The sequence below is a fragment of the Balaenoptera musculus genome, chromosome 21, assembly GCF_009873245.2.
Source record: "Balaenoptera musculus isolate JJ_BM4_2016_0621 chromosome 21, mBalMus1.pri.v3, whole genome shotgun sequence".
NCBI classification, from domain to species: Eukaryota; Metazoa; Chordata; class Mammalia; order Artiodactyla; family Balaenopteridae; genus Balaenoptera; species Balaenoptera musculus.
In genome coordinates, this window is record NC_045805.1 from 5,978,477 (window position 1) to 6,005,893 (window position 27,417).

The 27,417-nt window shown below is 36.7% G+C and overlaps 1 protein-coding gene across 2 annotated transcripts in view; it reads left to right on the plus strand.

The window, feature by feature from the left end:
- The window catches only part of GPM6A (glycoprotein M6A), a 260,268-nt gene that overhangs the window by 117,965 nt on the left and 114,886 nt on the right, over positions 1-27,417 (plus strand). The window contains exon 1 of one of the 2 annotated variants that reach the window (XM_036838927.1): positions 6,750-7,290. The exons of the other annotated variant lie outside the window; for it this stretch is intronic. Within the exon in view, the coding sequence (XP_036694822.1) occupies positions 7,254-7,290 (37 nt within the window). The 5' untranslated portion in view covers positions 6,750-7,253. Of the gene's footprint in view, positions 1-6,749; positions 7,291-27,417 lie in introns of those variants that run through there. 2 annotated transcript variants of the gene reach the window in all.

Sequence of the window (27,417 nt, forward strand, 5' to 3'; positions counted from 1 at the left end):
TAGGTTACCCGAGATGATCTCTGGAAATGTAAGAGTAGACTCCAGTATATTTTTTTCAGCCATGAAAGGACTTGCAATCTAATGTATAACCAAAAAGACCAGAATGCTCATTATAAAGCTGAGAAGGCTTGAATCTGATTTTTCATCATCATTTCTTTTTGCACCATCTTGTGTAATCAGCTTTTTCAAAGGATTTTTCCTATCATCTGTGTCTGCAGGAACATTCAAAGCCAGATTTAAAATCAGTATCTCAAAACTCAGAACCTCTGACAAGCTTTACAAGCATTATGTTTACCTCCCTCTCTTTCTTGTTCTTTCTCTCTCTCTGTCTCTGTCATTCTCATTCTGTTCTTCTTTGTTTATTTTTACAGGCTTGTCATTTGCAATATCCAATGTGATGTGTAAGGTTGGGCTTAATTGAGATTTCCAAATTGTTGACCTTTGATTCAAATGAATGGAGCAAAAAAAATCATCTTTCAGCTAAGGTATAACTTATGTCTGTAGTCATTAATGTAACACCAAGACTTTACTCAAAAATGAAGAAATGCTAGCATAACGTGCCTTATGACTGTGTTAATTAAGTACTGAATGACTTATCTTCTTATGGGGGGTGAGTTTAGAATTAGAAAGAAAGACCAAAATTCAAATCCCAATTCCTTCATTTACCAGTTGCGTCACCTGGAGAAAGTTGCTTAAGCTTTGAAAGCCTCAGCTTTGGTTTACAATAAATCCTTATAATTGATTCTTCCTATTTTGAAAGGGCAAATTTGGTCTAAAGGGTGTTCTCTTGAATTTTTCTGTCTGTCCTTACCATAATCAGTGCTTATGGCAATATAGCCCTCCCTTCGTTAAGGAGGCATGGCACACAGTGAATGATTTTCCACTTGCCGTTTTGTTTTACAATTTGCTTGTTGAAATATCTCTGTATCATTCTGTCATCAACTCCTCAGTCATACCATTTGTTATATATGAATATGACATGTGTCTCCTGGAACTATTGTAAATGCTGCTCATACTCCAAAATACTTTGTGGAAGTTGCTAAACATACGATAAAGTATATTTTAAGCCATTGGATTTTTTCGTTATTCATCACTATTATTTCATTCATGCATGCATGCATTCAATAATTGTCTATGGAAAGCTTACTATGTGCTTGTCTTGTGGGAGGTGGAGGGAGAGGGCACTTGACCTCCCGGGGCTTGCCGGCTGCAGGGCAGTGGGGAAAATAAATAGAAAATGCAAACGCCAGGGAATAACTGTAATGACATGTGTCATCAGTACTAAAGGACGCTTATTCTGTGGGTCAGGGAAGATTTGCCAGGGGACATTCATTTATGCTGAGGTCTGATAAATGAGTAGATCCAGCTATCTAAGGGTGGAGGGAAAAGTGTTTCAGGCAGAAGGAACAACATTTAAAAGTGGACAATTTTGAGGAATGAGAAGGGGTGAGTGAGTGAAGGATAGGAGGGGAGGTTCCTGCCATGTCTGCCCCATCTTTCCAGCCAATCTCAGGAGGTTGAACTTTATCCTAAGAACACGGGCAAACCATTGACTGGTTGTAAACTGGCCACGAAACTGACGTGACAGGTGGCTTGACTAACTCTGAAAACACAGTACTGCTAGATTGCAGAAGACAAGTCTTTGTGTGAAAGAGCCTGAAATTCCTGAAGATGATTTCTTGAGGAAAATATAACAGGTTTCTCATCTTCTCCTTGTTAAGACTCCAATCTTAGGGCACAGGACATGTCTCTGGAGTGTCTCCCTGCCTCTTCAGTTACTCTAAGGAAACTAAGGGCCCTGACTCAGAACTGGATTTTCCAGCCCAGGGCTCCTGGACACCTTGCCTCATAAACAGTAAAAGAGGGTCCTCTCCACGTGGCCAGATGTTGGTCTCTTACACGTTGTCAGAAGAATATGAGCTTTTGAGTATTCAGTGTCGACCGTCTTGAAAACCTTTGCCTTCTCCCCTCTTCCATCCCCTCCCTTCTTCCTAGAGAATATCACCTCCTTTGGGTATCAGGTCAGATCAACCTCACCCTCTCAGAAAACAGGAAAACTTTCCCAACCATCAAAGCTAAAGAGTGGGTAGGTATCCTTGCTGTGGGCTCATGTAACAGCCTGGGTTTTTTGTCCTTAGTGGGTATCACTTGTCACAGTGTTGAGATTTTTGACCTGTCTTGTGCTCTTAGGCTGTGAGCGTCACTCAGGCAGGGATTTGTCCTTAGTATCTCTCCTGCCTACAGCAAACTCCTGTGTAGGTAAGAATGTTAAATAAACATTTGTACAGTTAAAGAATGAAAGGAAGTTGGGGTAATGATACTTCAGTTTAACAAGGCTTGTAAAGTCTGTGGTCATTCTGTGAATTGACTGCATATACGATTATAAAACTCCAAAGAATGTTATACTACTTTTACTATATATTTAAAACCTTCAGGTGTTTGTGGTGGTTTTAATTTTCTTTAAGAAGAATAGATACATATATATGTAACACTGAATCACTTTGCTGTACACCTGAACTAACACAACATAGTTAATCAACTATGCTCCACTATAAAATAAAAATGAAAAAAGAAAATTTTATGGAAGTTAATTTCTGACCTACAGCTTAAACCAGCAGTCAAAAATTTTTTTCTTGGTCCAAATATAGGAAGAAACCAACCAAGACATTTCATTCTTGAGAATAGTGTTGGATCTGTATCTGAAACATTTGAGGGGAAAAAAAGCAGACATAAAAAGCAGTGTTTATGTCTGTTTGCCATGTGCACTATACTTGGTTCAGATAATCATGTTTTCACATCTCCTTTTTTCCATGTATCTGACCCAAGAGCCTTGAATTTTTTTTTTTCCATTTTTTACAATTGATGCTGTATTTGGAACCATCCACTTGTTGTTTAATCTGTAACCCTTTTTACTTAACTGTATTTTGAACATTGTATCACAGAGAGGACTGAATTATATAATACAGGATTGAATTATATAATAGAGGAGTATGTAGATTTTTCTTGGTTTACATAATAAGATGTTTACAAAGTAAGATGAAGTGTTAAAGAACCACTAAGCTCCAAATGAAGGTGAATTAAGAGAAATGAGAAGGACTCACAATGGGTTTAGGTTTTTAAAAAAAAATTTTGTTGAGGTATTATTGGTTTATAATATGATGTACGTTTCGTGTGTACTACATTCTATTTCTACTTCTGTATCCCCGGGGAGTGCTCACCACCAAAAATTTATTTTCCATCCATCATCATACAGTTGACCCCCTTTACCCATTTTGCCCTCCCCCCCTTTCCCTCTGGTATCCCTTTTCTGTTCTGTGTATCCATGCTTGTTTTTGTGTGGTTTGGTTTGTTCATTTATTTTCATTTTTTGTTTGTTTGTTTGTTTGGACAAGTCCATTCATGTTGTCACAAATGGGAAGATTTCATCTTTTTTATGGCTGAGTAGTATTCCATTGTATATGTATATCATGTCTTCATCCGTTCACCCATTAGTGGGCACTTAGGTTCTTCACATAGCTTGGCTACTGTAAATAATGCCATAATGAATGTAGGGTATGTACATATGTATGTACATATGTACATACGTATGTACATATGTAGCATATGTATCTATTTGAATTAGTGTTTTCATGTTCTTCAAATTAATACGCAGAAGTCGAATTGCTTGGATCATATGGTAGCTCTATTTTTAGTTTTTTAAGGAACCTCCATACTGTTCTCCCTAGTGGCTGTACCAATTTACATTCCCACCAGCAGTGCAAGAGGGTTCCCTTTTCTCCATCCTCCTTAACACTTGTTATTTCTTGCCTTTTTGATAATAGCCAGTCTGACAGGTATGAGGTGATAGCTCATTGTGGTTTTGGTTTGCATTTCCCTGATGATTAGTGATGTTGAGCATCTTGTCATGTGCCTGTTGGTCATCTGTGTGGCTTCTTTGGAGAAATGTCTATTCAGCTCCTCTGCCCTTTTTTTTTAACTGAGTTGTTTTTTTGTTGTTGTTGTTATTGTTCAGTTGTATGAGTTTTTATATATTTTGAATATTAACCTCTTATGTATTATTTGCAGATATCTTCTCACAGAGGGTTTAAGTTTAGTGAGCAATGTGTCTTCTAGTTTACACAAGAAAATTGTCATATATTTCACAGATATTTCTTAGGCGGTATTGGAAAGGGAAATCATACTTAACATTTAGTATATTTTTAAACTCCTACTGATAAACTATCATACATTTTAAATCAATGACTGAAAACACAGTGTGCCAAACATAACGTGATGCGATGGAAAGAATGTTAGATGAGGCATCTCGTCATCTCAACTTGAAGGTCTTAAAAACAATCTAGAAAACAGCATTTCCAATTCTTAGGGTTCACGTAAGCATATTTACGCATTCATAAAGTTAATCTGCAGTAATAGCAACCATTTTTCTTTTCGAACTACTTTTGAATTACTTGGTAGTTCAAAATATTTTTAATTTAAATGAGATCAAGACTTTAAAAAACAATTCTAAACCCAACAATCAGCCGCAGGAACTCAACTGCCCTCCAGTGGGAGAGAAGGACGTAAGGAACTGGTGTTTAATGGGTCAGAGTTTCTCTTTGGGGAGGTGAAGAAGTTCTGGAGGTGGAAGTTGATGGTGGTTGTACAATGGTGTGAATGTACTTAATGCCACAGAACTGTCCACTTAAACATGGTTCAGGTGGTACATTTTATGTTATGTCTATTTTACCACAAGAAAAAAATTAATCTCCACTTACTGAGAGGTGATTGCGGTAAGGAAGCTGTGTGCATGCTTGTTTTTCCTCATTAAGAGTCTCTTTAGCCTGGATTTTAGGTGGTTCTTTGCATATTTGAAAAATCAGTATCAGTTGCTATTGTCTTCTTTTAAAAATTTGTGCGTGAAAAAGTCTATTTTAGACAAAAAAAAAAAAAAAAAATGATCATTATAGGAATTTGTTGCTCTGCTGGAAAGTTTCCAGAAAGAAAAGAAGTTATAGTGACTTTTCCACTCATCTTGCCCAGTGAATATTTTTTAAAAATTTCCTTTTCATCTTCCTTTCACTCTTTCCCGTGGTCCACATGGTGAGGCAGAAGGCTGTGAACTGAGTCTGATTTGTGAGGCTGCTGAGGACACTCAGAATGGGATAATGCAGGCGGGAAAAGCACAGGTTCAGAGCCTCTGTCGAGGAATTGCTGACGTGGAATCTTAGACTTACTTGGTTGTTTCCTGGCCCAGTCCAGGGTCTCCCTGAGTCTCAGTTTTTTCCAACATAAAATGGGGGGAAAATAACACTTTCCCTCTTTGTTTTGCAAATGGGTTAATGCATGTGCATGTGTCTTGTAGATTGTAAAGTGCTCTAAAGGCTTAAAATGGCCTTATTCTTTCTACTGCTATTAACTATTAATGATTTGTTTCACTGATGATTCCTGTGGTATTAAATGAATAAAGAATATCACTGAGAAGTAATGCTCCATTCTGTTTTGACTGTATACCAGGTTATGTCAGCCTGGGGAGAAGTGGAAGCAGAGACGCTGCTATGATTTGGCTCTTTGATTTCCCTCTTGGTTTCCTTCTTTGAATCCATGCCCGGAGCAAGCAGCTCTCTCATGAACCCTTGAATACAGATTGAAATATATTCAGAGGAGATAGGCTTTTGCTTTATTTGAATTATATTTACCTTTGGGTCAAATTCGTTTGAGTAGAGAAAATAAATAGCAAATAATCGTAGATGTGAGAAGGCTACACATTCTTTTAGGAGAAATCTTGGGAAATACAGTGGAATGTTGTACAAGAATTGCCTTTCTTCTCAATAGTTGCTTTTGTGATGGTTTTGAGGGTGATATAGAATATGCTGTTGAACCACTTTAAAAAATGTATGTGAAGTATATGCTATAATGCAAGAAACGTATACTGTGGGTGATTAGGAGGCGAAGTATTTTTTATTAAAGATAAGGAATTACAGTTGTGTGTGTGTGTGTGTGCACATGTGTGTTTCTCTCTGTGCTTGCTTCTTTAGAGATGGAGACGGAGACAGGGATTCTTCCTTTCTTTATACTCTAGGCAAGGTTTATGCCCCCTGGGAAGGGATACTGTTTATTTTTCTTCCTATACCTTTTGTGAAGTATGGAGACTCTTGGATCGTGCCCTGTCGCTCAGTAGGCTGAAGTGCAAATGCTAATTTATTGCCAGACTGCAGCATTGTGATTTGCATTCCAAATCAGACTGCAGAATCCCATTATAAATTGCTTATCCTGTCGTTCCTCATCTAGAATTTGTTCTTTCTGCTTCCTCAAGAACGACCCTCGAAACAATTCTCTTTCAAGACATTCCCATTTAAAATCAGTTTTCGTGGCCGAAAATCACAACAGTATATTACAAAGGCGTCCACAGATTCTTTTTACAGAAATTGCAGTGTTTCTCTCCCTTTCCTTCAAGAGTTTCGTGGCGCTGAAGTGAAATAATGACTTAAAACATATCTCTCAGGCTTAAAGATTTATACTCATTCTTTTGAAAACCATACTTCTCTATCTTTTTAAACCTGAGAGGTGTGAGCTTACAAGTCCCCTCTCAAGGATAACCTTTTACAGATAAACCCTGAGATGGTATAATTGCATCCTTTCTTGGCACTTTTAAATCAAATTAACCAGATACGTGGGGAGGAGAGAACAGGCGAACGCAGTTTTGTAACGTATCTGACTGGGTGAGCAGCAAGCCCGCAGCATAAAGAACCGCCGGGAGTCTGGGCTTTCCCACTCGGGTGGCAGAGAGGGGGGATTAGGGGTTGGTGGTCTGCTTCCTGTAGGAGAACACCCCTCCATCTGTTCCCAGCTCAGCCTGTTTCCAATTTAAAGCCCAGATTTCAATACAAACCTCAATTTCTTTTCCCCATTTGAAATGCAAAGCAAGCCTTTCACGTCCTAGAGCCTCTGCCACTGGGATTCAGACCAAATTTCCCCCCAAAATTCTCAGGCTCTTTGCTTGAATACCTGCTTACAGTGGTGCACAATGGACAGCATTGAGAAGAAAAATTAATAATCTTCACGGAAGAGTAATTTGAATGAAATTGCACTTGACAGCCTGTCTCCAAGCAAACAAGAAGCGCGAGGGAGCCTGAGCTAAGCTCCGAGGACTTACCCAAGCCACTGCTGGGGGAGCTTCCCAGGGACAAAAAAAAAAAAAAATTACTCGCTTCTCCTCCATCTAATTGAGCTTTTGATTAATTCCTTGTACCAGATTCTACTGAAGAAAGGTAGCCATGGAAGAGAATATGGAAGAGGGACAGACACAAAAAGGTACTGTGCTAGAAAGGGTTTATTTGTAACTAAGTCATTATTTTGCAGTTTCCTTGTTTGCTTTAGACACTTGCCAGGAAGGCTAATGAATGTTTCTGTCTTGGAAGGCGTTTTTTGTTTCCCCTTTAGTCTGTTCCCCACTTGCGTTCATATCTGGCGTGAATGTTGCCACTATTTGCAAATCTTTCAGATATAAGTATCCAGATGCAGAGTTGAGTGTTAGTGATGAGAGCATTGCGGTATTGTTGCGGGCTGTCCCTTGGACCTTTGTTCACCGTCATTTATTTCATGTTTTCACGCTTGTCGAGCTGGGTCAAGGGATTCCTGGTGTGAGCCATAAATGCAATATTGGGAGCTAGTTGTAGTTAAAAATCTGGTGATGTAACCATTATCGATACCTTTGAATGGACATCCGATAGAACAAAGACCAGGAGTGTATTTATTATATTTTTTTTGGTGCGCCTTTTTAAAAAATCCTTTTTTCTTTGAGTGGATGCAGTTGAGTTTTAATAGAGATGGAGCAAAGGTTCATACATTTTCAGAGCGTACAGTGACATTAAGGTTTCCCTTTCTGTAGAGTTGATTGTCATCAGCTTCTGCATAGTAAATGTCAAGGATATTCTCTGATGCATTTTCTAAGCCGGTGAGGTATATCTGGCTGTATAAGTTAAAGTGAAATTGTCATTTTTATAGGTTGAAAATGGCCAGATATTGGCAATTTTAAATGATTCCAGTACTGTAGAATTTGTGTGTGTGTGTCAAGTGGTAGCTTTGGAGGGAACTGTAGCTTTCACCCCAGAATTGGCAGCATTTTCTCTCATGTCTGTTCAAGGCTTATGTAATGTTATAGAAAACACTCTTGTGTTCTTAGGATGGAAAGAAACATTAACACAGGTAATGCTACTTAAAGGTTACATTTAAGAGTAGTACGGAAAAGATTCAGCTATCAAATTTGATTTCAAATGTACGTAAATGCATTATTTTAGAAAATTATATTTTACATGACAAAATAGGTAGGTTGGAAGTATAGTATAGTTTTTACATTATTTTGAACCATTCAGCTTTGCTGGGTCTTTCACCTTAACACACACATACACACACTCACATATACATAATAAGAGACATTAAATACTTAAAGGTTTTATAGAAGCAATAGAGGAAGGCAATAGATAAACCAGTGCCCAGGTTTTAGACATTAGCACACTTGTTAATGATACTCTGTAACAGAAACACAATAATCTACATAGATAGAATGTGATCTATTTTAAATTAAAAGAAAACCTCAACTGCCTTTACTATGTGAACAAACAGCTGAAGTGTTCATCAGTGATATAAAATGGCAAATTTTCATGGTAATTTTCATCCTTAAAAGGCATTTCAATTGACTCTTTTATTTTAGGAATAAAATACCTTATTTTAATATCTTTTTATAGCACATAAGAAGATTGCTTCTCGGCCAGTCAACCTGTTTAAGGAAATAGAAGTTTATCATTTTAAATAGAAAAATGGTATTCATTACACTAAATAAAACCTTGAGATAAATCACGGATTGTGGTAACAGGTTGAGTATGTCTGAGCGTGCCTTGGTAGACGCAGGACCCAAGAAAAATGATGTAATTAGTTGTGATGTTTTTTTTCTCCAGTAACACTGAAAATCTTTCCTTCATTGGAGTTGGGGTAGCGGTGATGTGATGATCACCTCCACCTGTCTCATCGGGTTCTTTTTATCATAGATGTGCATACTTAGTTCAAGAACAGCAGTGGGAAACAATTTTTAAAAATTAAAATTTGTATAATGATCTCTAAGTATATCAAGATATATAAGTAAAATATCTGTGATTAAGCTTTTTTTTTCTTAATGGAGAAAGAGAAGGTTTAATTTTCTTCATTCCTGGGGTCTTCTATTCCTTTCAACTATGCTTATGACACCTTTTCTATATAAGTTTGTTGTTAGAAAGTTATATTTGAATGTAAATGCTCTCTCTACTTGAGTGGAGGCAGGAAACAATGTGATGGGATCTAAGTTGGAGGAGTTCATTGACAAGCAGATAAAAATCATTAGAGGTTTTTAAAGAGTTTAGATGAACAAATTTAATGATCCATCCACTTAAAGGAAGGCAACACTTTGCATTAACCCTTATCCTGTTTTTCTTAAATTGCATAGGATTTTCTTAAGTAATATTTCAGATAGCACAGAATTCTCTGACGTTTGAAAGATGCTTTCCTGTCCCTTCTTAACAATTTAAATCGATTCTTCCCTGTTACAAATTTAAAGGACTTAAATTCATGTCAGTGTTTACTCATGTCACCTTCCAAATTCAGCTAGCATGTAAAATGGAAGCCAGTGGTTTAATAAACATATTTGAAAAAATACAATAGAGTTGGTATTTAAGGACTTGAAAAGATCTTCCATAGGAAATGTATTTTTCTTCAAAATGAGTTCTCCCTTCCCCACTGACTCTGAAAGGCAACTGAAAGCAGTCCTGTGACATTTGCACTAATTTAACTCTATGTGTTCAGTCGGGAGAGACGATAATAATAATAGGGTAACTTCAGCAGCCGTTCTGCTCGGTGTACCCATGCCTTGGTGTGAAACTGAAATGGGGGTCATTAATCTGTTACTCCATCCATGTGTGCCCCCCTCCCCAAAGGTGAGTATATCTCATTGTGCTGAGTGGGAGTATAGTGTTTTAAGGAAATACGTTTTTTGTAAAACATGCCTCTAAATGAAAGCCAATTATTTTATCTCGAGTTCAACCAAAGCAACAGTGTTCTGGTATTGGAGGGAAAACAAAAAGGAAAGAAAAGAGGCTGTTTTGAACTTAGCCCTTAGGTTCAGCCATAATAAACCCAGCATCACTGTCATGAAAAATCGAGATACATGGTCGCCGAATCCAGCAACAAGGGCTTCAGTTGTCATAGAGAGTTGGGCAAAGTGCATGAAGAGATTTTTTACAAAGATTTAAAAGGTATACATTTATGACTTGTAGATATGCAACTCTATCTGGAACATTTTGCCCAGTCCTCTGGGAAGAGGTGTAAATGATGTGAGGGTGTCTGATCATTAATGAATTAGTGAAATGTCTGTTCATATGGCCAGCCAAGTGGGTAGCCATTACTTTGTAGATAACCTCAGTGAACACATTACTGAATTAGGAGAGGTCACAGAGAAGGTCACTGATGAATCAATGGTTAGAAGAAGTGATTTTAAAAAGTGATTATAGGGCTTCCTGGTGGCGCAGTGGTTGAGAGTCTGCCTGCTAGTGCAGGGGACACGGGTTCGAGCCCTGGTCTGGGAAGATCCCACATGCCGCGGAGCGACTGGGCCCGTGAGCCACAACTACTGAGCCTGCGCGTCTGGAGCCTGTGCTCCGCAGCAAGAGAGGCCGCGATGGTGAGAGGCCCACGCACCGCGATGAAGAGTGGCCCCCACTTGCCGCAACTAGAGAAAACCCTCGCACAGAAACAAAGACCCAACATAGCAATCAATCAATCAATCAATCAATCTTTTTTTAAAAAAAGTGATTATATAGAGATTAAAAGAAAATAACAATGAACAGGAAGAGCGGGCAAGTTGGAATCTTCATGAGCTGGCTGAACCGTTCCAAGCAGCCAAAAACCTGATTGATTTCATTTCTGAATAGGAACATCGTATATGAAAAAAACCTCCAAATTACAAGCTATGTACCGGAAGTGTTTGGTCAGCTCAGAAGATAGCCTCAGTGTTTCTCACCATGTTTTTCTAGCATAATTACCTAACAGCACATGAATCTACGCTGTCAACCTCTCCAGCTGAGCAGAGTCCCACGCTGACTTCCTCTGAGAATCAGTCCTTGGTGATCCTGAAGGACTGGGTCACTGGAGGACATCACAGAAGATCACACTTGGTGGGAACAGCCCAGCTTCCTCACCGCAGACGCATCACGTGGCCACTGCCTAATGGTCCTCACTTAGCCTCAGCACAACACCACTAACGTAGGTGTCGTGTCAGCATTCTTATTAAAACCAGCAAGAATATCTCAATGAAAGGGCAGTGCACAGATCTGTTTTTTCCCAGTCAGTTGTTATGTCTGTCTCTCTCATAATTAACAACACTGTATGATTATATTTATGTCTGCTCATAATTATATACTTTACATTCGACAAGTATACACGCATAGGACAAAAGCATATATATCATATTTGTGGGCTGACAAAGTCTTTTCAAAACTTTTTTTGACTAGGGTTACTTCTGCCTTGCCAGATGACTTTGGAGCCTAACTCTTCCTTAAACAGATGTCATCCCCGAAGAAGAGACACCACTGTAATAACTGGGAAGAGAGGCAGCTTCCGCTCATTCTCTCTAGATGATGTTGGTCCATGTAAATTACCCAGTGATTTCAGTGCCAGACAATGGCCTAGGGACTCTACATAAATTAATTCACTGACTCTTCACAGTGACCTTTGGTGGTACTAATATTGAGAAAACTAAAAATCAAATAGGTTAATTAACTGGACCAAAGTCTCATAGTAGCAAGTAGCAGAGCCGGGGTTCGATACAGTCAGACGGAGGCCATGGTCTGACTTCCAGCTACACCCCGCGTTGCACTAGATGTCAACGTGGCCTGCCTGCCACACCCCCTTCTTAGTGACTCAGCTCCAGCACTGCACTAGTCAGCCGTGCTTGGTAACTCATGGCTGTGTTCTTTATCGCCAACTCTGGCTGTTTTGGCCAGATGTGAACAGCTTCACCAAGGACAACCAATCCGTAGGTGAGCCAGCCATCTATGACCTGTAAGTCTTGACTCCAAAAAGATGGGCTTGGTCAATGGGACTCCTCTCTTGAGGCTGGGAGAAGATGCTTCTTCATGTGTTGGGAGGGTCTCTTTATCCCTCCGTGTATCCTTCTAGTGACTGGGCTGCCCATCCCCCAGCTACTCTGAGTGAGTCTCAGTTCTTGGCAATCAAAAGGCCTCTAAATAAAACAGATGTCCAGATCCTTGTAGGAAGCGGATGTGAAGGGACTTAATGTTAAGAACTTTGCCCCAAGTTTAACCTGCTAAGTGGCAACTGAACAAAATGTACACTTACTGTATACTTCAGTGTCAACTTGACACACTACTCTTGAACACATCCTAGGTGATGCTGAATTTTTCCCTCACCAATATTTTATTTTTATAATTTGAATCATTAATTCACCCTAAAACTTACCAAGTAAGCATTGGTAGTCAAATATTTTGAGAACCATTGCAAGAGAAATTAAAGAAATTAAAGAATGAGTCAAAGTGTCTGCTTTATTAATAGGATTAGAATCTTTAATAGTGTGCCATTGAAATCCATAGGCCTGTGACTAAGAAAATAACAACATCAAAAACCTTCGAACAGTCATGGAAATGGAAGAAATTAATTAGCCTCCTTTTGCTTTTTGGATGTTAGCTACTTGTAGACTCATGAAAAAGGGAATTTGTCTTGTCTAGACAGTAGCTCCAAGTGGACAAACTTCATCTTAACAAGCATTGTCAGATGTCATCAGCATTTAGACAACAAAGCTAGAAGAAGCTTAGAGATTGAGATTTTATAAAGCACACAGGAAAACTCTGTCCTGTGATTTGACAGCCGTGCTTTTACTAGTGTTTGCTGCACTCTAAGAAATTAACTTCATGTTGTTATCAGATGTTCTAAGACACCTGCCAGTAGGGAAAATTAGGTGTATTTTTCATAAAATTTGGTAAATATTCCCAGAACTTCTGCATTGCCCTGGTTTTTATGACTTCTGTAGTTTAGATTTTTTTTTGAATTTCTGAATTTTATTTTATTTATTTTTTTATACAGCAGGTTCTTATTAGTTATCCATTTTATACATACCAGTGGATATATGTCAATGTAGTTTAGATTTAATGTTTTAGAATATTGTCATCTTATATTTCCATTGGATCTGTTGCTAATTATGTTTTTTAAAACTGTGGGTGCTATTTGTCTCTGAGACCCACATGCTCAATAACACAAGTTCTACCATCTTGTTAGGATAAAGGATATATGTCAGGTTTTTTTTTACCGTATCATTAGAATGAGTGTATTCCCCTTTTAAAGTGAAAGCGCTTAATGTAGTTACTTCATTAACTCCTTGAACTGAAACTTAGTCTTAAACATTTAAGGAAACTGAGAAAAACAGTATGGCGGACTGAGATACTGATACAGAATGAAGGTAGAGTGATGACTTCAAAATGGTTCTTGGAAATTAGTTAGTCTTTAATCTCAAAGGCAGTGGTGCGTGTGGGATTCATAGGGTACAGGAGATGACTCCTAGTTTGTCAATTTTGGCCTCCATTTTCCTCTACACATACACTCCTCCCCGCCCCCTCCTCCCCATGCAAAATGTTTGACAGTTTTCTTTTTCATACATCGAAGACAGACTGCCTGGCTTATTTTCAAAATCCTTTTGGATAGCCTCCATACTAACAGGTGGCACAGCTGTGGATTAGCTGACACTGTAAAAATAATTCACGTTTTCCCATGTGTTCTCTATTCAAATGGTGCCCATTGTCTTAGATATTCTTAATCTGAAAGAAACTTCCTTTTTTGCTCTGAGAAAATAAAGGGAAAGAAAAACAAAAGATAGCTGACTGTTTCTCTCAACTTGCAAGTGGGAAATTTAACTTTGGTCACAAGTGAAATTCTGTTTCCTGGGGCCCGTTTATAGAGCTCACTGGGGAATAAGTTACAATATGAACAAATCTGAGATCAGAGAAAAAAGGAAGGAGGCCTGTTGGGTTTTAAATGATTTGTGTTCCTAAGGTATTAAGACATATCAACCTGTCAGAACATTACTGCTGTGTATAACCAGAAGAGTTTCCAAAAGAGAGAAAGACATTTTGGCACATTGTTTAAATTGCTTAATGTTTTTGGACTTACGTTTCTATCATATGAGAAATAATAATCTTTTAGTACAAAAGAGAGTGATTTGGTGGAATCAATCCCTGAGAATGATTTTAGGAACATAAAACATGTTGTTCACATTGCCTCCTACTATGCAGCACGTGTGCTTTTCCTTTGTTCGCAAGTAAAGGTGAGGGAATTAAAAATTTTTGCTAATTACCATTTTCCACTAATTAGTAATAGAAATTTCATTGTTTTGGCAAATATTTTCTTTTTTTTAATGCAATTTATTTTCTCCATTAGAAAGGTCCTTTGAATGATGAATTAGCTATTTTTTCTTAATAAAATAGAATGTGGAAGAAAAACTTTATAATTGTTTATATTCCTTTATTGTTATTTGATGAGAAAAAGTTCTAGTAAATTATTCAAATAAAGAAATAGTACATGATCAAATCCCTTTCCCTGAAAACTTAGCCATTTTTTTCAATTTTTAGGATACCTCTCCACATTTCCTGTATCAGTGGATATACATTTTCATTTGTAATAATGTATACCATATCAATTTTACACTTCAACTTAGTGACTGAACATCTGAAACATAGCTAACTGCCTGTACTAACATGATTTATTTTTCATGGAAAAATAGTAAATATAGTAGCAAATATTTAATAATCTAGGCACTGTCCTTAGCATTTCATGTCAAGTATCTAATGTCAAATATATATGTTAACATTAATTCATAATAAAACTGTATTGATTATAGTTTTCTTATCAATTTCAAAGGTTCTTTGATTTTCGAGGACACTATTTAGTCAATGGCTATTTAGTTCAGACTTAACTCTGCAGGGAACTAGAAGAAAACCTTATACAAATATCCAGAGAACATAGAGGATTTTAACTTAATGAAATGAGATAGTCTTCATTTCAAAGAAAATAAAATGTGTCTAGTTAGAAAAACCATTCTTTCCCATAATAAAAATATTCAAATACAAATTTTGGAATTTTAGACTGGAAATTTATTTTTCAGTGCTAGTAAAGAACTGTATATATTTTTGATAAAACATCTTTCAGTATTTTGCTACTAGAATCAGTTTTTAAAAAGATAGGATCGAGCATTGTTTGAGCAATGGAATGCTCAGATATGACATTGAATAAGGCTTGTCCATTAAAACCAACCTTAGGCTTTGAGAAGTTCTGAAGGTCTTAAGCAGAGCCCATATATCATTAAACCCAGGTTCATTTAATACTTCAGAAATATTATTATAATTTTGCATCAATTAAAAAAAATCTCATCCTTTTACAGTAAAGATGACTTTGAATGCTACTCATACAATAACTGAACTTAAAACATTTTAAATCTCTTCACTCCACCATCCATAATAGAAAGTGGTAATTAAATCATGAGATCTGGAATTCAGAAACCATGTACTGGATTCTCTCCATAAAGCATAACCATGTAGAAAACGCAGACATTTTTGTAGTCAGCTATCATACTGAGTGGCCCATTAACATGTGGGTTTCCAGAGCAGATGACTTTTGCTACAGCCGTCTTTTCCTGTAGCATAACTTGCTTTCCGTATAACTTCATCTGTACTATTCAATCCTAGTTTTCTCAAAACCCTTTTTTTTTTTTTTTTGAGAATTAGTTTTCTCTACCATTATCTTTGGGATTGATGGGTTTATTGTGAGTATTAGATGGAATAGTGAATAGGTGAATGTGCCTATCACAGAATCTCCAACAGAGTAGGAGTGTAGTCAGTTCAGGTTCCTTCTCCTTGTCTTTTCCCTCTCGTCACATAACACATTGTGACCATTTACACAATAACTAGGCAACTTTCCTTGAGACAGAGAGCCAGAATTGCAAATTAAACAATACTAGATTTAATCACTTTCTTGAATTGTTGTGACAGTTATTTTCTAAATGTTGGTTTAGCATTTAATAAATGACATCTCATATTATCTTTTTTTTTTAAATAAATAAATAAATAAATAAATAATTTATTTATTTTTAGCTGTGTTGGGTCTTCGTTTCTGTGCGAGGGCTTTCTCTAGTTGCGGCAAGCGGGGCCACTCTTCATCGCGGTGCACGGGCCTCTCACTATCGCGGCCTCTCTTGTTGCGGAGCACAGGCTCCAGACGCGCAGGCTCAGTAATTGTGGCTCACGGGCCTAGTTGCTCCGCGGCACGTGGGATCTTCCCAGACCAGGGCTCGAACCCGTGTCCCCTGCATTGGCAGGCGGATTCTGAACCACTGCGCCACCAGGGAAGCCCCCTCATATTATCTTTTTATATAAATGTTATGTCCCTTCTTAGGGGTCTTAGGGGTATATCTTTTGTTCTTGAACCCAATCTGCAAAGTCTCATTCATGTCTTGTGATGATGATGATGATGGAAACTAAAAGGAGAGGAAGAGAAAGAGGAGGGTGAAGAGGAAGAAGGAAAAGATGAGGTCAACCATACAGCCTAAAAGAAGGATGAAACACGTTTCCTTCCTAAATAAAGACAGACCTTACAGAGCAGCTAAGCCTAGCTGGGAAAAATGCTGCCTTGACTCCATTTTATGCCATTAGATTTGAATTTTAAAAAGTTCTTTTTTCTTCTGACCTGCAGTACATTCTGTAGTTTGATAGCAACCTTCATGAAAATGAGTAGACTTTCGTTTTATTATGAAAGAACCCACGTATTATTCACATTCCAATTTTAGCAATTAAGTGAAATTCATTGAACTGTCAAGTTCAGCAGATGGTGACTGAAACTTTGAAAGTTATGTCTTAGAACTTTTTAAAAGATGCTGAGAAAGAAAATGTAACATAATGGTTTATAAATTTGCTGACACTAGGCTCACTGTTCATTAGAGTTGATCAAAGAAAAAAGTGCAAGAGGAAATAACAGTTTTAAATTATTGAGGACAATTTAATAAGATGAGGTCTTCCTGAGGCTCTATCTAGTCAGTTTTCAAGATCATAAATTCAAAGACTAGCATGTCAATAAGGAACAAAATTTCTTTTTACCTTCTTTTATGCTTTCCATTTTCATATTCTTATCAGTATGTAGTTTGTACCAATTGCCCAATATTGTGCTTCTGAACAAGACACAGTCTGAAAAAAGGGCATTTAAGCTCTAGTCAGTGGTACGTGGGGAGTATTTCCATACAATATTTGAATGTTTATCTCTTTGTCCCTGCAGTTTGGTGTACTAATTTTTTGGTATATCATCACTGATTTATGCTTGGAATCAACGTATAATACATTATCTGGTGAAATCGAGAGGGAGTTCTTCTTGAACATCTAAAGTTATGTAATGTTTTGTATGCCAGTTATATAGTGAGGTCAAAAAAGTAAAATCTTGGGAGAAGACAAATTTATTTATTTATATGTTCTTTTTACACAGTGATTTGTTGCAACCCTAGATAAAAACTTAGTCATCAAAGAGGTGACAGACACTTACTACTGATACTGATCTCTACTCCACAAAAGAGTGAGGGGATCCGCTAATATATGACATATATGATTCTTTCATAATGATGTTTGGAATATCATCTGTATATCAAATGTGGATACCACTTTAATATGAATATTAAAAGTATTTTTACCCGTTGTTTCTGGTAAAGTGGGAGGAAAGTTTGTGTCACATTCACAGAAAGATCATCATTACAATATCTGGCCTCAACTCTAGTACTTTATTTATTCTTTCAAATTCTGCAGTGATGCAAAAGCAACATCATTATAACCTAATGATTCTGAGGTCTCTTCAGGCAGCTGGATTCCCATGCCTCTGTCCCACCAAGCATTGCACGGTTTTTAAAATATTAAAAATAGAGTGTATTTGTTCATCTAATATGCTCAATTAAAAAAAATCAAATCTACTGGCCACTCCACTTCATCTGTGTCAGATTGTGGACACAGCTCCTCCTGTTTATTGACATATGTTCATTTTGCTTCAGCCTTTAAGTATTAACAGAACTATTGTTAAGTGTCTCCTGGTGATTTGTGACTTATTTGACTATATTGTAGATGTGTTAGTTTGACCATCTCAAATTTCTAATACCAAACAATTTGTTCTACAAAGATGGCATTTCATCATGTCCGTACTGTCAGTGTGCTACCTTTAATGAAAAAATTTAATGTGTTCATAGTTCCTACATAGGAAATAGAGAAATAATATATGATATGACATGATTAAGAATTGCAAATCATATTTACATGGAGTTTATAGTAAATTTATCGAATATGTTTTCCCCAAAATCATTGTGAGCTCATTAATTTGTTGTGCTATTTTACCTTTTTTAGCAAAAATTGACAAAATGTTTGGAAACTTGATTGATGTGTTCGTATGTAATGACAAAGCTAACATTTTTGTCATTTTTGAAGTTGTATGAGTTTGGTACTTTGGTGGCCTGTTCAACAGTACTACTCTCGTGTCTATGATTTACTCTGCCTGCCTCAGAGAAGATGGCCTGTCTTTTCATGTAGAGAGTGGAATATCTGCTTTGTTTTTCCTTGGATTAAGTAACACGCCAAAGGTCATTTTCCATACATGTGGCATGACTCTGTGGAATCTCAGCTCCCACAAGCTGAGAACGCCATTCTGTCATGAGTGGTTCTTTTTTTATATCATCTACGATAAGTTTACAAGGCTGTTTGTGGTCCTTGAGGTACAAAGAATTATGTACCATTTCAATATTAAATGTAACTCAGACTCAGAGAAAATAATTTAATTATTATAGCTGGTTATTCTGAAGTTTTATTGTGCAAGAAACAGAAGCCCTCATTGAAAGGGTCTTACAATCTATGTTTTAGAAATATAATAAAGCAATCATTTTAAATAATAATTTTTAAAAATTGGGCTTCAGTTGCACAGTAATGCAGGACAGCACTGGTGAACAATGGAATGCCCTTTAGTTTATGTAGATGCATAATTTTATCTGTTAATTTTTAAGCTTGGGAGTGAGAAAAAGTGGGGATGGATGGGAAAGACTTGGGTGCCCCTGATCTTATTATAGGGTGGTCTAAATAGTTTTAGACCAGTTCTGGCCCAGAGGTTGGAGAGTCCCATCCCTAAGTTAGATGATTTACATTTAGTACAATTAATATAAAAATCACCTTATGAAACTGGATTTATGTATATATGGTTTGCATACATTGATTAAGTAAAGCAATTTATTTCTCAAACCCAGGTTTTGGTACATGTATAATTTTATCTTTGTTATATTTTGTATATTCTTTTTAGCTATTTATGTTTCCATTTTGTAAAATCTGAAATAAGATCCCTCTTCAATCTCTGTGACAATGTTTAATCATCCACTCCAAATTATACAGTTACTGGAGTTATTTAATGACTTCAATCTCTGTGACAATGTTTAATCATCCTCTCCAAATTATACAGTTACTGGAGTTATTTAATGACTTCCTGACCACGTAGAAATCCATATAGTTTAAAAGAAAATTTTGTACTCTCAGGATTGTATTATTTGAAACAAAATTTTTTAAAATTTCTTTAAAATTTATTATCAAAAACCCATCCCACTTAAGAGACCATAACAAGTTGAACGAAAAAAGAACTTACCTGGAAAAACATTTGAATCTTATCCTTATGAAAAGGGTTTTGTAGTGTGCCTTTTGGCTAAGCGTTGCTCGTGTGTTTTTGAAAATATGTTCTATTTCTAGGGTGACAACTAGACGTCTTTCGGAGGTGTCCGTTGTACCTGTGCCCACTCTGTCTCTCACTACGTTATTAAATTTTTACTTTTGTATATAAAAATGTCAGTATTGTCTCTGTGCCCTATATGTTTTAACTTTGTTGCACGAATATCAGTCTTTATTATAAGTTGAGTTTCCACAGTTGTTTTCAGTTGATTCTTAGGTTCATGGAATTTTCTAGTAGTTCATGGAGTGACAGGGGAACATCAGCTCAGTGTCTGATGCATTGGAAGAGGTCATTGAATGCTACACTCCAGAAATGACAGTGATTCAGAGTCAGTCATTAAAGAAATGGGTATATGTTTGCGCCAAAACAGAAATGATGTGTATTTCAGAAGAGGGCTGATGCCTGTGAAGGTCTAGAGAAGAGATCTGGCTGGAGCTTCCGGGAGCTGAGTTCAGAAAAGTGTGGGCTTTGCCTAAGGTCTCCAGGGGCCGGCAGTGAGCCTGGTAGAGCTATTTAGAGGGCATGGTTGGGAAAGAATAATGTTGTTTCCCATTTTGCAAAATGAGAAGAAAAAAAAAAGATGTTACTATGTATCCAGCCACTGAAATCTTTGAACTCTCAGCTCCTAAGTAGCCTCTGGCAATGATTTCCAATTTCCTTCATTTTCTTTTATGTAAAATACAGCTGAGGCTTTGCCAGACAAAATGTGCCAGACAAAAATTGAATACCTCTTTCGGAGCCGTGTAAAAATTGCATTTTACACCTTGGTAAAATTGCTTTCCCAAGGAAATCCATTGATTGTTAATCCACTGTGATCCTCAAGTTTCCTTCATTCCATAACCAAGAGCTTCTGTCTTGCTAATTAGATGCAGTGGCACTAAAAGGAAATGTTTATCCACCCCTCTAACTAGATTATAAACGTCACAAATGGAGTTTTATTCACCTTAAAATGGTGAATTGAGCACGATTATAGAACATTTGGTTTAAAGATTATCTCAATATCAAGTTGAAACAACTGAGCTTCCTTAAAAACTATTAAATGATACACAAGCAGCCTTTGGGGGAGATAAGGTGATGATTTTGCCTTAATCTGTTAGAAATGAATAACTTGTAAGAGAAGAATGATTATTAACTGTACTTTGCAATGGATGTGCTATTTTTGTGCCTTTGGGATTTATGTGTCTTTGTAAGTTGCACAAGTGTAGCAGTACCAGAGTCTAGCAGAGTAGTTCTGCCTTTCGTTTGCTTGATACTCACCAGTTTTGGAGTGTGTTAAAACATAGGTTGCTGCCCCTCCTCCCCTCACCTCAAATTTCTGATATAGTAAGTCTGCGGTGGGGTCCAAGAGTCTGCATTTCTAATACTTTCCCAAGTGGTGCTGTAGTGGCTAATCCTGGGACCACAGAGAGAGAACCATTGGTCTAGTATATTACTTCCACTGGGTAAAACTCACGGTGAATTTCCCAACTGAGGTTTATAATTTATATATATCCAAATAAAGATAGTATGGATTTGAAACCCGAAAGCCTGAGAGGAAAACATAGAAATGGCAGTCATTTAAAATAAGAACCTTCTGGGTAAATAACTCAAACATTTTGCTTTTGAAAATCAAAAGGATTTTTGAAATCTATGATCATGTGCATAAGTTCTTGATTACTTCAAAAAGTTTTGTGAAATGTGCAATGGTATACAGTCCTTCATCTGGATTATTCAGTAGCTAGCTGTAGGAGAAAATTACAATCATGGGATGATGGGGGAAATTGACCGAGTTAGAAAACCTACAGTTATTGAAAATGTTAATAATGCGTGTACCAAGAAAACAATTATCATGTATTCAGTATACATGGGAGTTCAGTTATTTTAGGGGTATCAACTCCATGTCACACCTGACTGCCAAGACCTGTTGCTGGTATTAATGCTATTGTCGATCTCATTAGCTAATTAACAAATATTATAAATAAAGAAATTTCATGTCAGAGATCATGAAAGATCCCATGAAGAGCAGCTCTAAACTAAGTTGAAATAGTCGGTTATCACTATTGGTAAATAGTTGGTTATGACTAAGATCACAAGGCATCTTTTTTTTTTTTTAAATTAAATTTATTATTATTATTATTAATTTTATTTATTTATTTATTTATGGCTGTGTTGGGTCTTCGTTTCTGTGCGAGGGCTTTCTCTAGTTGCGGCAAGTGGGGGCCACTCTTCATCGCGGTGCGCGGGCCTCTCACTCTCACGGCCTCTCTTGTTGCGGAGCACAGGCTCCAGACGCGCAGGCTCAGCAATTGTGGCTCACGGGCCTAGTTGCTCCGCGGCATGTGGGATCTTCTCAGACCAGGGCTCGAACCCGTGTCCCCTGCATTGGCAGGCAGATTCTCAACCACTGCGCCACCAGGGAAGCCCCACAAGGCATCTTTTACTGGCAAGTTAAAATGAAAGCAAAAACCGTAACTGTCGAGATCCCAATTATCACCATGCATTATAGAGTTATTTACTTGGTTTTTTTTTTTTTTGCATTCTCTTTTTAAATGTACATAAATTATCTTGAAGAAATGAAATAACTAGCAGTTTTTTACATGTTGCTATGGAATATAATATCAAATTAGCTCATTTTTCTGGAGAACAGAATGCTTAAGAATCTAAGGTAATTGTTTTACTCTAAAAAATGAAGACATAAGCTTAACACACACACAAAACATAGTTGAGGACTTTATAGAAATTCTTGAAATTATTGTTTTGGATCAGAACAACTTTCAGGGTGAATTCAGTATGCTCTGGGGAAGGAAATGCCTATGGGAACTTATTACATGTTCATTAGCTTAAAAACAAACCAGCAAACAGCTTGCATAGATGGAAAAGTTGAAGACTGTGTCTTCCATCAGTACTACCCCTAGGAATTATACCTCTTCTCTTCCAGAATTCCCAGATGTAAACATCACTGCTGAATTATGATCTGGTTTTGGTAAACACAACCTAAAAGCTTTGTTAATGCAACAGCATGGGGCAAATGACTTACATTCTAGCTTTTACATATTCATAATGAAAAACCCTCAACTGCCAGAGGGAAGATGGTGGAAATAACCGGAACCATTCAGACATGGATCCTAACTCTTCCATATACTGACCTTGTTTTTGGTCCTGTAACTTAGCTTCTGATCAACAGACTTAATTTTATCATCCATATGTTGGGATTGATATATCATTAAATGAGATCATGTTTATAAATCATCTAAATCATTGGCACTACTTGGTAAATTGTAGATGATCAAAATGGATTTTTATTCATCTTTTAGAATATGTTACTGTTTTCATTCCATGCTAAAAGACATCTCAAATCTGCAAATTTTGTGATTATTCGTAGATAATTATTTTAGAATGACTATGTGCCAGCCACTCTGCTAAGTGTCACTGAACAAGGCAGACTAGATTATGGAGCTTTTGATGTGGAAGTGGAGGCAGACTATAAAACAACATCCACGCGTAGATAGATATGAAAAGATCAGGGATATGCTTAGGAGAACAACAGAGTGACAGGTTAGAAAGTGACAGGATTGCAGTCAAGCTGTTGGCCGTGGCTGCAGCCTCATCTGAAGGCTCAACTTGTTGGAGCACGTTTGCTCAATAGCTCATATGCCATCTTGCTGGCAGGCTTCTTAACTACAGGGTTGCCTCACGACGGGGTAGCTGGCTTCTGAACATAGAATCTAAAAGAGATGGGAGGAGAGCATGCCAGGTGAGAGCCACAGTGCTTTTACAATGCAAGCTTGGAAACAACATTTTATCACTTGTGCCATATTCTCTTCATTAGAAGCAAGTCAGTAAATGTAGCCAATAAATAAGTAAATGAATGAATGAATGAATGAATGTAGCCCTCACTCAAGTGGAAGAGATTGCAGAAAGGCAGAAAGGCATGAATGCTATGAGGCAAGATCACTGAGTACCATCTAAGAGGCTGCTCCATAGGTGATGCCTCAAGTGCAACATGTCCTAAATGAAATGTATCAATTTACTTCCGAATCTACTCTGCATCTTTGTTCTTGACTTCCATCACTCTGTCACCACTTATATAGGGTGTGTCCAAGCCTGAAAGCTGAGGGGTCATTGCTAATGCCTTCCACATTTTCATCTACGTCTTTTAATTCTGGTGTCTCATCTCCATCTGTTCAGTTGTAGCCTTGAGACTTAGTCAGTTCTTGCCTTAAGCTGTTGCAGTTGTCTTCACTATGCTTCTCTTCATCTAATCTCTACCTGCTTTAGTTAGAGTTATTTTTCTCAAACTAAATATATTCATGAATTCTGTGGTTTAAAGGCTTCCATTATTTTCACTCCCTGTATGGAAGATTAAATCCATTGTCCTTATTTTGGCATATCAAGCCCTTTACAATATGGGCAAAGTGAACTCTCTAGCCCTATTTTCTGATTTCATCCTTCACACAACGTAGGACTCCTTACTCTCTTAGCATGGCACACGCTCTTATGATGTGTACTGGCCCATCCTGATTTCCCTCTTTATCCTCTTTCTTACCTGCTAATGTCATTCACCATTCGAGTCACTGAGCTCATTGAGTTATCATTGAGTTATACTTCCTAAACTTCCCTTTCAAACAAAATCCAAGAATTATTAATTCTGAATTCAAAATTCTGAGTACAGTGGTATAACAATTGATGCTCAATAAATATAGATTGAATAAACGAGTCCTCCTTTAAGTTATTGTATGTAATTGCATGGTGTTTCAAGAAGAAAATACTTGAACTATAGAAGTTCCAAAGAGGTTCCAGGGCTATGATCAAAATAAATGTTTGATTTTAGTTCCTACTGGGGACTTACACATGTAAATCTAAAAGAAATTATAATAATATTTAACATTTGTTAAGATCACACTATTTGCTAGGCACTATTTCCAGTGCTTTATGTTTAATTTACCCAATCCTGTCAACTCTATCAATTAGGTACTTTTTTGATTCTCACTTTACAGATAAGGAAACCAAGGCACAGAGATTTTTTTTTTTTAACATCTTTATCGGAGTATAATTGCTTTACAATGGTGTGTTAGTTTCTGCTTTATAACAAAGTGAATCAGTTGTACATATACATATGTCCCCATATCTCTTCCCTCTTGCATCTCCCTCCCTCCCACCCTCCCTATCCCACCCCTCTAGGTGGTCACAAAGCACCGAGCTGATCTCCCTGTGCTATGCGGCTGCTTCCCACTAGCTATCTATTTTACGTTTGGTAGTGTATATATGTCCATGCCACTCTCTCACTTTGTCCCAGCTTACCCTTCCCCCTCCCCGTATCCTCAAGTCCATTCTCTAGTAGGTCTGCATCTTTATTCCCGTCTTGCCCCTAGGTTCAGGCACAGAGATTTTTAGTAATTTTCCCAAGGTCACACAGCTAGTAAGTGGTGAAGCTGGGTCTTAAACTGTGGTGGTCTAGCTCCAAATACTCTTATTCCAGAAAGAAATTGGTTTCCAAAGATACCCAAGTGGAGAAAACATAAATTGAATAGGGCTAAAAAATAAAACAAAAACTAAAAGATGAAGGCTAATTATGACAAATGGATGAAAATTGTGAATGAATAGAATCAAGTTTATATTATCATAAAAAAGTATTTTCAAACTTTTTTCTGTCTAAACCCCAGAATTTTAGAACATTGGAAGAACTTCAGCATCTTAAAAGAATTTAAGGAAGAAAAGAATTACTGTTACCATAAACAATGGGAAATGACTTTAGTTATCAAGGCATTAGGTGCTATAACTAAAGAGTGTAAGTAGTGTCTGATGTCAGGATGAATTCATGGACACTTTATAGAACATTACAGCGCATTCTTAATCGTTGCGAGGTGGGAAAGGTGAGCATTCAAGACATTTCTAAGAGCTTACCAACAGGGTCCTACATATCTTAGAAGAAGCATATTCACGTTGTATGGAACCATAGAACACACTGCAGAATGGAAATTAGTCATAGTTTGGGAAGCAGGCGACCCAAAGTCCATAATATAGTCCATAATAGTGGATTCATCTTTACTAGTTCAAAGAATGTATCAGTATGGATACGTTTCTAAAATACAGTATTAAATGAAAACCGTATTTAAAGCCAACACAAGTACTGTTTATATGCACATACATTATATTGCTTATACTTGCTTGCTATATTATTTGTTTTGTGTTTGAAATTTCATAATTTAAAAAATTAAAAAGTAAAGACATCAATACAATAAAATGGAAATACTACATATACTTTTACCTTTGATTTCAATTTTTCCCTTGAAATAGGCATATGTTAAAAATATTTTTTATTAAACATAAATTGTTTATAATTGTATAATTTTTATTAAAACTTAGTAATTGAAGTTAAATTCCAAGATAGCCTTATATTGTATTTTAAAACACATGAATGAATTAATAAGCACAATGGAATTGAATACCCCTAATTTTATTAATATTCATCAGTTATCATTATCAATTGCTGTGCACTAAGTAAACTTGGTTGCTCTTTTAAAAGCTAATGCCAGAGATATGGGAACATATGTACATGTATAACTGATTTACTTTGTTATAAAGCAGAAACTAACACCATTGTAAAGCAATTATACTCCAATAAAGATGTTAAAAAATTAAAAAAAATTAAAAAAAATAGCTAATGCCATTTCCAACTTTGTAGACTATTTTTATAAGAAAAGGTGTATTTCCCAAGTACATTAAAGCTAAATGTATTATAACAGCAGTAAAAAGACTGTATGAGATTGCCTCTTCTTTTTGGTTATTTTCTTCCTTTAATTATTTCTTAGTCTGATTTTTTATTTTTAAGTGCACTTTTAAGAGTGGACACCAACTATTCCATGTAAAATTCTGGACTAAAAAGAAAATTTGGTATAACCTGTACTCTGAGCTTAATGTTTCCCACAAGTTTGACTTGGCTTTCATTGGCAATTGTAATTCAATGCAAACCCCGAAGAAATAAATGCTATATGTTACTACCAGTAAACACAGGGATTGAAAGTGCACATCTGAGGTTTGAAATCCCAGATGAAAATGAAAAAGACTAAAATGCATTTTTGTAGTAAGATCGAATTATTCATCCAGGGTCAAGGTCATACTTTAAGCAAAACAAATACAATCATTTATTTGTAGCATTATTACCTCCCTGAATACATCCTTTTGTTTCTATGCTGATTTTACTGAAGACTTCTTAGGTTGTGCAAAGACTCCTCAGATTATATAATTAATAAGTAAACATGATCACAGGCTCTGGCGTCAAGGCATTAATTTGATTAAAAGATATGCTTCCCATTAAGATGTTAATATATTAAAATCTTTTTGGAAGGTGTAGGGGACAATATGTTAATATTCAGAGAGGTGGTAAAAACCAAAAACATTTGGAAAGTAATTTGTTCTTGTGGAAGTATGTGTCTGTGTGTGTGAATATAGTACAAATGTGCTAAATATTCTGTGTGTTTTAGACTAGTGCTTCCCTTTTAATATCATTCTCTGAGTCACCTCTATTAGGTAATAGATAATTGATGCGCCTCTCCTTTAATGGATTAAGATGATTGCAATCAATTCCTGAGTTCAGCTTCACACAAGTAAAATTAGCCTTTTAGCCTTTTTAAATTAGTTTTTCTT